Source organism: Tachysurus fulvidraco, chromosome 10 (genome assembly GCF_022655615.1).
Source record: "Tachysurus fulvidraco isolate hzauxx_2018 chromosome 10, HZAU_PFXX_2.0, whole genome shotgun sequence".
In the NCBI taxonomy this organism is placed as follows: Eukaryota; Metazoa; Chordata; class Actinopteri; order Siluriformes; family Bagridae; genus Tachysurus; species Tachysurus fulvidraco.
This window is the reverse complement of record NC_062527.1, coordinates 4,089,082-4,099,953: the sequence shown is the minus strand read 5'-3', so window position 1 is coordinate 4,099,953 and position 10,872 is coordinate 4,089,082. Positions and strand designations below refer to the sequence as shown.

At 35.6% G+C, this 10,872-nt stretch overlaps 1 protein-coding gene across 1 annotated transcript; it reads right to left on the bottom strand.

The window, feature by feature from the left end:
* Positions 1-86: 86 nt before the first annotated feature.
* LOC113654025 (protein SCO2 homolog, mitochondrial) lies at positions 87-1,860 on the bottom strand. The gene is made up of 2 exons (XM_027163961.2): positions 1,721-1,860; positions 87-1,074 (listed from the first exon to the last, which is right to left on the bottom strand). Exon 2 carries the CDS (start codon positions 1,064-1,066, stop codon positions 143-145), a length of 924 nt encoding a protein of 307 aa, XP_027019762.1. The 5' UTR covers positions 1,067-1,074; positions 1,721-1,860; the 3' UTR covers positions 87-142.
* Positions 1,861-10,872: the final 9,012 nt, after the last annotated feature.

The following is a 10,872-nucleotide window of genomic DNA, read 5'->3' as shown; positions in this document are numbered from 1 at the left end:
ATTTTAATTAATTTTGTTCAGCTCTTATGTGGATAAGCCTTTGGATAGATTTTATCAATTTAAAAAATATAAGACTAGTCCATCTCTCATATCCAAGTACACTTTATTTTGCAATATATTATGAAATCTCCCTGTACTTGACTTAATGTTGGCTAGGGAATAACGTCTTATAATTCTTCATGTGTTGTTGAATACTTTCAGCAATCTGTTTGGCATTTTTCATTCGGTTGTAATAGTCCAGGAAAAGGCCATCTGGACTGATGAGGTATATAAGGATGGTGTGGTCCACAATATAGTCTCCGTCTTCATCTTTGGGTCCAGCACTCATGTAAACCCGGTAAGACTGTCCGACTTCCTTTACCTTTTCGGGTGTCCCAGTCAATCCAATCAGCCGTGGGTGAAAATCTGTGATGTACTTAGCCATAGCAGCCACATCATCTCTTTCCGGATCGACAGTTATAAACAATGGCTGCACAGAAGGCAGGTTTGTCTCATCTAGCAGCTTTACCACACTGCTCATCTTTTCCATTTCCTCAGGGCAGATATCAGGGCAGTGTGTGAAGCCAAAGTATATAAGCACCCATTGCCCCAGGAAGTCCTTTTTGGTCCGTTGCTGACCAGTGTGGTCCAGCAAGCAGAAGTCTCCCTGACCTATGGCCACTTTCTTCAACTGCTCTATCCGCTGCATCTGCAACTTCTGCTGTTTTTCCTCATGCACATACCACCAGGTGCCAATTATAGCACCTCCAACAAGCATCGTCATGGCCAGTCGTGTTTGAAGCTTTATCCTGGCTGAGAAACTGGACTTTGGAGGTTGGTTGTTGTCCTTAGAAAACATAGCTCGATGGTGACCAAATGACTGCAACAGAAAGGCTCTCTTGCAAGGACTATTGAAATGTGCATGTTTACTGATTTGACACTTATTTGTGTGTATTGTGTAGCAGCTATACAACCTTGGTATATAATATAATGAGTCATAATTGCATTTATTGTGGCTGGCTTGTAGAGTGATTCTCAGCATGCTCCATGATGATGTAAAACTGGCAAGAGATCGGACACCAAGCATCTTCAGATCTGAAGAAGAAGAAAAAATGCAGACAAATGATTTAGGTAAACACTGAATACTTCAGGATTTTGGTTCCTATTGCGGTTCCTAGTAGACCTGCACAATTAACCTTATCCAGAAAAGGCCAGAATGTCTGCAGGTTTTCATTCCCTAAAAGCAGAGATCGCACCTGCCATTAATAAAAGTCTGCAGCCTAAATAGAAGGCAATTTAACTTCTGAAGTTTTATAGGCCCCAAGTATTGCATTCTAGTTATTTTTTGTCCAAACACTCTCGATTTAAGTAAACAGCTAATTAAAAATCCTTCAGCAGGACCAGATGGGAGAAGACCTTGTGTTTGTCCTGCACTTTGTTAACACACACTTCAGATGAGAGGTTTGGAGTCTTTTCAGGACCAGAACTGGAAAAATACCACCAAGATAATAAACCATATTTGTTTAAGATAATGATTGTGATCCTGCTCCTTAAACACGACACTAGAACACAATAACTTTTATCTGAACCTCATGCAGTGTGTTACATCCAATAAGAGTCCGTTTAGACACACTGACATACGCGTAAAAATGTATTAAATTCATCTGTCGAGAATTTCTCACATGAAAACATCTCTAAAAAGATTAAAATAAATGAAAATCTTATTTCCAATCTTTCTCACCTCAGCAATAGCTTCATAACTCGCCGAACCAGGACTACATGAAACAAGTAAATACTCCTTTACTTTCGAAATAACAGATTCGCCATGTCAGAAATATTTATTTTATGAAGTCGAGATATTGTTTTAATATTGACTACTTTGAATGGTGTATTTAATAAAACATTACTGTTTGTATTTTAATATATTTCAAAATTGTGATTTACATTTGCAACAACCCTTATGTTCAGTCGCTGATTTTCGCTAGCTGATTCGTTATAAAAAGAGTCGGTTTTTTTTTTTTTTTTTTTTGAGATTTCAATCATGACTTTTTTTAATTGCAAAACGACAAACACAAAATACACATTTTGTTCAATGCCACACGAACAAGAGGTATCAGTCACATAGGTTACCAAAAAGGAAAGGAAAAGAAAGAAAATAAATTACAAAAAATGTAATACTTTTAAAATATCACATGTTTTCTGAGCTTTTTTGTTTTTTACTTTTTCCTACTGTATAACTTGAAATCGTTTCTAAAACGGGACAGATTTAGCTTACAAAGGGCCCACTTTGTTTTGTGTACTGTATATGGTACTTTCCTAATGCAATAAATAGCTGTATAATATATTGTTCATTATTTTCCAAATTATCTTTATCAAAATAAAAAAACACACGAAATACACAGATTTCTACCACACAACCCAATTTTCTACTAATATAATTTTCCATATGTTTCCAAAAAAAGTCTTGAGTAAATACAATGATAAAACAGATGCAAAATTGTTTCTTTTTCCTGACCACAAAGTTCACAAGCATAAGAAATATTAAGCTTAAATCTTTCCAAAACATGTTTAACAGGATAAATCCTATGTAGAATTTTGTAAGACCTTAATTTTATTGTTGACACAAAACCTGTTCAGTATTTTTCCATGTTTTATCCCAGTATATACTGCCAAATAAGGAAGACCAAAAAAAAACCTTGCTGCGGGGAAAGAAACACAACAGAGGGCATTTCTTATAATATTATTGCTACACTTTTGTTTCAAGATATTAACATTGCCGATGTATAAACTACCACAAGAGCCATCTATATTAATTTGCAACGAACTCGAATTCTTTAAAAGAAATACAACACTCTTTGGAATTGCATCAATAACAATAGCAAAATCTCTTGGTTTAACTAGTCATTGGAATTTTTCAAGAAACTCTGTGTAAGACAACAAATACCCATCAGAATTTAACAGCTGTTTTACCAAAATAATCCCTTCATTAAGCCAGTTTTGATAGAAAAGTGATTTGTTTTTAAATAATGTATTTTTTATTCCAAATGCAATAACTGTGTGGTGAAAAATTGTGTTTATAGATCCAATTCCATGCTAACAGGGCCTGTCTATGGAAACCAGCCAGTTTAACCGGAAAAATTGCATTTCAACAAAAAATGTATGCCCCCAGCAGAGTTAAATATATATTTAGGAAAATACAAACACTATCTTTATTTTTCATAAATTCTATTAACCATCTAATCTTGAAAGTATTACTGAGTGTACTATAATCCAGAACCTCTAGCCCCCCTTGTTCTTTATTATTGCATATGACCTCTTTCTTTAACCTTTTAGGACCTCGCCCCCTTTTTGCAGGTTTTTCGCCTACATGACCTACCCAACAAAAAGTGGTACAGCTCCCACATACTTTGACACACAGGGGTGAGCCTGGTCTCATTGGAAAGAAGTTTCTCTAGTTTCAGATACAAGTGTCAGATTGATTCTAGGCCTTACTGGCACAAAGTTACAGAGGCTAGAATGGAAGATTTTCATTTCTGCCTGAGTTGTTTACCTGATAAACTGATTAATCTTATTTCTCTGGAACATGTTAGGGACCAAATAACAACTGAGTGTCATAGCCACATGTCTTGGCTTTCACCAAAAAAAAATTCAAGTCAAAAGACCCAAAAATGGCTTCAATAAAAATATTTTTCTACGGGCATGTCCGTCCGGTCATGTGTTTTTGTGTACTTGTTTACTGTATAACTTTGAATTAAAAGACTGCATGCTCAGTTTAAAAGGCCTAAAACACACAGAGCCTCTCTGTCTACAAGTCTGCTGTGAAAAAAAGGCCTGTAACCTGACACCCTGAGCTGCGAGAGTGAGAAAAGGTCAAGGATTGCGCAATAATTCCTGTGCGCAGCTTTTTCACGCAGATCCAGGCAGCGGAGACGGGGGATGTTGCATATCGTTGGAATCGTCTCCTTATTGGCTAAAGAGCTGTATAGGTCCCGGCCCATTTCATTGCTATTGGAAGGAGTAATTGTCAGTCAAAGGCGGGTTCCCAAAAATGATGTCATGAATCATTGGCTTCTCAGCCGTCTATCTCTGCAATACAAGCGCCGATTGGCTCAAGTGAGGGCTTGTTTGATTTTAGGCTCTGGGCTATAAATATGACGTAAATTTTTGAAACCCCCAATGCACTCCAGTGGATAGAGGAAGTACAGCCAACAAAAACAGTCATTTGTACAGATTCCCTTTCAGTTTTGAATAGCTTGCTAAGTGGAACATCAACAGCCAGACAAGATATGATCATTGAAGTGATGCAGAGTCTATTTAGAATAAGGCAGTATGGAATTATGGTAAAATTCCTGTGGATACCATCACATAAGGGTGTGGAAGGAAATGAGGAGGTAGACCATCTGGCTAAACTGGCCTTAAAGCATGCAGAAATTGACATTAAAGTGTCAATGAGTAAAACAGAGGTAAAAGGGATAATTGCAAAAGAAACAAGAAAGAAATGGCAGAAGGAGTGCGATAGAGGAACAAAAGGTGGACACTTTCATCATGTACAAGAGAACGTAGGGCTAGAAAGAAGAACGTTTGGCAACAGGAAAGAAGATGTTTTAATGTCAAGACTGCGTCTCGGAATTTGTGTATTAAATCAGGGTCTATATAAAATGTGTAAACATGAAAATGTCAATTGTGATAAGTGTGGTCAAGCAGAAACAGTAGAGCATGTACTTATAGAGTGTGATGCATATGCAGGAGCAAGAAATAAATTAATTCAAGCACTACGATCGTTTGGTATAAATGATTTTTCCCTTCGGGTTCTATTAGGAAACGAATCAAAACAGTTTAGGATATTCCAGTAATTAGTTGTTTTCTTAAAACAAACAAAACTGATCAATAGAATTTAACATACAGTTGTATTAATAATTTTTTTATTTTATTTTTTATTTTATTTTATTTATTTATTTATTTTTCTTCCAAACCATTATGCGCTCCACACTCCAGTCCAGTAGGTGGCGGTAAATGCACCTAAAGTTGGTTTGCCATCCGCCAATAAAAATCAGAAGAAGAAGAAGGAGAAGAAGAAACCCCCAATGACAAGTTAGAGCCGAAAAACAAGATGGTGGCGCACTACTGTTTCCAGTTTTCGGAACACAAACGGAATATTTGCGAGGCGACCAAAGCGTTTTGGATTAAAGATTCCAGTTCCTTGGACCTGTGGGGATTTTTGTGGAATATTTGTTTTGGAATATATTACCCCAGTGAAGAAAGGGAAGCGTCTAAAGGTAAGGGAAAAACTGGTATAGCGCCACCTAGGTCAGTTTTCTCCAAAAATTTTTTCAAATAGTATGACGGCTATTAATCATATTATGCTTTGTGTGTGGGCTTAAGAAAATCTTGAAAGTATAAACTTTACTAGGTAAATAGTTTTTTTCTGTGTTTTTAGAGGATTTAATGCTTTAAAGCTGCAATGAGGCTTGTTTCTGGCTCATCCCCTAGTGGTCACTTTGTCTTCCGTGCCGTACACGGCACGGCGGTCCTAATAATGGATCTTTTTTCTCCAGATATAGTCATACATTATCTTATTCAAATCTTTCATCACAATGGAGGGCATATCTAATGATAAAGAAGTGTATACAGATCTGGAAATACCTTCTGCCTTAGACAATGACATCCTCCCAAAAATTGATAAATCTCTCATTAACCACAAATTAATTTTCTTTTTTGTTTTTTCAATAATTGGTTCAAAATGTAACTTTTTATTTGAGAGAGAGAGAGAATGCCTCAATAACTCTAATTATAACTGAAACCTCAATTTTTATTTTTATTTTTAAAATAGCCATGTCATCAACAAACTGGCTAAGTTCTGCACCTAAAGCATTGATACCATTACATTGACTTTTCTTAATATGTACTGCCAAAATTTGAGTGACTAGCAAAAATAAAAAAGGAGAAAGAGGGGAATTGCCTAATTCCACAATTGATATCAAACGTTAGTGAAGTTCCACCAGCAAGTTTAACCGAGCTATTACATCTGTTATATGTTTTTACTGCTTTTAAAAACAAATCACCAAAACCCAACAACTTAATAACTTTGAAAATAAAATCATGATTTACAGTCTCAAAGCTTTATAGAAGTCAATAAATAAAATAAAACTGTCATAATTTATAAGGTGATTATAATCAATCATGTCCAAGAAAAGCCTAATATTATTCTTAATATGATGGCCTTGCATAAAACCAGACTGTTCTTCATCTATGAGTTTGTTTAAACCTTGTTTCAATCTTCTTGCAAAAATCATCACAAACTATTTACTGTCATTATTGAGCAGACTAATTGGTCTCCAATTATCGATAAATGACTTATCTTTGTTAGGTTTGGGAATCAATGTTATGACGCCTTGTTTTAATGAAGCTGGCAATTCACCTTTATTTACTGCTTTTATAAAAACTAATAATAAAAAAGGTGAAAGTTCTTTGGAAAAAGTCCTGTAGATCTCCCCTGTTAGCCCGTCATTTCATAGTGACTTATTGCTTTTTATCAGGTTAATACACTCCCTCAACTCCTCAATATTAATTTCTTTATCACACAAGTACAAAAAAATCCTGATCTACTTTTTTGATGTCACTCATAAATTTTATTAAAAACCATCAATACTGGAAGTGGTCAAGCTGGAGGAATACAAATTACTATAAAACTGGGCTATATAATTTGAAATAACTAAATGATTATTTACAATTTCGTTGTTGATCATTAATTTTGAGACTAAGGCAAATTCATTGTTTCTCTTCTCAAGGCCAAAAAAATATTTAGTATTTTTTACCCCTTTTTCTAACCATTTAAAGTCTAGATCGCGCAAATGCTCCCCTTGATTTTTCCTCATATATGTTATCTAATTAATGGTGCTTGCAAAGCAACATTCTTGTTATTGTGCTGGACAAAATTTTGGCGATAACTTGTCCCGCAGCTTTTGTCCTAGACCCATGAATGGTTCATTGAGGAGAGGTGTGCTATGACTTTCATAAACGATCGGAATTCCGGAATTCCTGGTACGGAAGCTCAAAGTGGCCTTTTTTCCCCATAGACTTCCATTATAAATTTTGGAGGTTTATAACTCGCCAAGTTTTCGAGGGATTTACACCAAACTCGACCAGCTCCTTTAGGACCTTACTCCGGACGAATTTTTATTTCAGTAGCAACTTTTGTCCAATAGTATTGGCACCCCATTCGGTATTCACTAGACATCACGTGTAGCCCCGCCCCCGAAATAAGCAAAACATGGACATGTCATGTATCAAAACACTCAGCCAGATGAGGGGAACTGATTTGTTTCTTCAAAACAAATTTCTTTCCCATCCACAAACGCCATTGCTCCGCTGAAGTATGCATTCTTGCCCTCCTTCTCAACAGCCGGCCAAAGACGATTCCGTGCTTCTCTGTCCGATGCAGTCAAGTCCTCTTTGAAGCGTAGCCCTTTAGTGGTTAGGTACTCGTTAATGTGCTTGCAAAGCACATTCTTATTCTCTTGCATACTTATTAATATGCTTGCTAAAGCACATTCTTATTCTCTTGTATACTTATTATTCTTCTGATTATTAATGTGCTTGCAAAGCACATTCCTATTCTCTTGCATACTTATAATTATTAATGTGCTTGCAAAGCACATTCTTATTCTCTTGCATACTTATTATTATTATTATTATTATTATTATTATTATTATTATTATTATTATTATTATGGACACTTTTTCGGCGCGTAACTTGTCCCGCAGCTTTTGTCCTAGACCCATAAATGAGGTGTGAAATCGACCGGCTCATTGAGGAGAGGTGTGCTATAGGTTTTATAAGCGATCAGAATTCCACAATTCCCAGTATGGAAGCTCAAAGGGGTGTTTTTTTCCCCATAGATTTGAATGGGGAATCTCTCTGTAGATGTAGATGTAGATGTAGATTTCATATTCCCAGTATGGAAGCTCAAAGGGGTGTTTTTTCCCCATAGACTTGAATGGGGAATTCTTAAAATCTCTCTGTAGACATGCTAACATCCAAAAGAGGGCAGCAGACACCAGTGAATCTGTCAGATCACACAACGTTGGAAGTAAACAACTAAGACGGAAGTACATTTTTCGGTCAGAAACGCGTTTTGGATTAAAGCGTTTTGGATTAAAAGGCTTACATATACCAGTTCCTTAGACTCTTGGGGATTTTTTACAAGCATTTGTTTTGGAAAATATGACCCCAGTGAAGAAAGGGGAGCGTTTAATCGTAAGTAACCGACTGGACTAGCGCCACCTAGTTCAGCTATCAACTTGGATTAAATTAGTATGATGTCTATAAATCATATAATGCTTTGTGTGTGGGCTTAATAAAATCCTGAGAGTCTAAGCTTTCAAACAATATAACATTGTTAACAGCACTGCGGTCACATATGTTGTTGTTTCTGCCATTTGTATAACCTTTTATTGTTTTCAACAAATCAGTGTAGTTTTTATAATTTTTTTTATTTCAGTTTAAACTAATGTCCTTTTAAGAGCAGCAACGGCTCTTTTAAGAGCCACCCATTAATTCAAATTAAGCGCATTTTTTCTTTGTCTCCGCTCATTACATAATTATTTTTTAAACATATGACACATGTACATCGCAAAGAATGATAAGAATGACTGTAATATAATAAAGCTTGGGTACTGGTAGACACGCCATTCTTCACATTAGTGAATTAATACATAAAACCGCAAAGGCTTTCTTGTGTTCCTGGATGGCCTAGTGGATAGCGAACCTGTTTAGCATGCAGAGATTCGGGGTTCGAATCCACCCATGTTAATTTCAACATTTACTAATACATTATTAACACCGTGTTAACATTACTTAATATACTGTGAACTAACATGAACAAAGAATAAACTTTATTTTAACAAAGATTACTAAATACAATTTAGTAAACGTTAGTTAATACATTACATTTGAACTAATGATCCTTATTGTAACGTGATTTATATTTTTTCCCAGAAAAATCACTTATTGATGCTTTAGTTCAAGATCTTCATGGCACTTGTTTCAGGAAAAGATAAATGGATTTTTCAGGTGTGCTTTTTGTTGCAGGTGAGAAACTAGTCTGCAAATATAACCATAGTAACTGTGCAGGCATACCCTAGCAAGCATGTAGTGCACCTTATGAACCATATTGCAATATAAAGAAGCCATATCTAGTTTACACAACATAAAACACTCAGCACGATGACGGGAACTGACGTCACGTGTAGCCCCGCCCCCAAAATAAGCGAAATAAAAAATTTAGCACAACATGGACATGTCATATATCAAAACACTCCGCACGATGAGGGGAACTGACGTCACGTGCAAGCACATTCACATTTTCTTTAGGAAATGTACCGTTCTAGTTATTATTAATGTGCTTGCAAAGCACATTCTTATTCTCTTGCATACTTATTAATGTGCTTGCAAAGCACATTCTTATTCTCTTGCATACTTATTATTATTATTATTATTATTATTATTATTATTATTGTGATAATTATTCTTCTGCATCTTCTTCCGGACACTTTTTCGGTGCGTAACTTCTCCCGCAGCTTTTGTCCTAGACCCATAAATGAGGTGTGAAATCGACCGGCTCATTGAGGAGAGGTGTGCTATAGGTTTTATAAGCGATCAGAATTCCAGAATTCCCAGTATGGAAGCTCAAAGGGGTGTTTTTTTCCCCATAGACTTGAATGGGGAATCTCTCTGTAGATGTGCTAACATCCAAAAGAGGGCAGCAGACACCAGTGAATCAGTGTAAAGGTCTTTAAAGCTTGTTGCTATATTTCACAGTGAGCTTCAGTTTCATTTCATATATATATATATATATATATATATATATATATATATATATATATATATATATATATATATATATATTGTGGGATCGCCCCCTATTTTCATGGTTTTCGTTTGATTCGTTGGGCCCTGGACTACAAATCTGACGGCTCAGTGTAGTTTTTTAAGCCTCCTAGGACAAGAAACGCGTTTTTTTATTAAAGTGTTTTGGATTAAAAGGCTTACATATTCCAGTTCCTTAGACTCTTGGGGATTTTTTAAAAGCATTTGTTTTGGAAAATATTACCCCAGTGACGAAAGGTAAGCGCCGCCTATTTCCGGTGACTATCAAGTTGGATTAAATTAGTATGATGGCTATAAATCATATTATGCTTTGTGTGTGGGCTTAATAAAATCCGGAGCGTCTAAGCTTTCAAACAATATAACATTTAACCGTGTATTTAATGCTTAAAACTAGTGTTGCGTGCCTTGGACAGCATATGTTATTGTTTCTGCCATTTGTATAACTTTTTGTTGTTTTCAACTATCAGTGTAGTTTTTATAATTTTTTATTTCAGTTTAAACTACGAACAGCAACGGCTCTTTTAAGAGCCACCCATTAATTCAAATTAAGCGCATTTTTTCTTTGTCTCCGCTCATTACATAATTAATTTTTAAACATATGACACATGTACATCACAAAGAATGATAAGAATGACTGTAATATAATAAAGCTTGGGTACTGGTAGACACGCCATTCTTCACATTAGTGAATTAATACATAAAACCGCAAAGGCTTTCTCGTGTTCCTGGATGGCCTAGTGGATAGCGAACCTGTTTAGCTCGCAGAGATTCGGGGTTCGAATCCACCCTTGGACACTATTTTTTTTTCTAACACTTTATAATAAAGGTTCATTAGTTGACATTAGTTACCACATTACTTACCACATTACTTAACATGAACTAATAATGAACTGCACTTCTACAGCATTTATTAATTTTGTTCATGTTAATTTCAACATTTACTAATACATTATTAACACCGTGTTAACATTACTTAATATACTGTGAACTAACATGAATAAAGA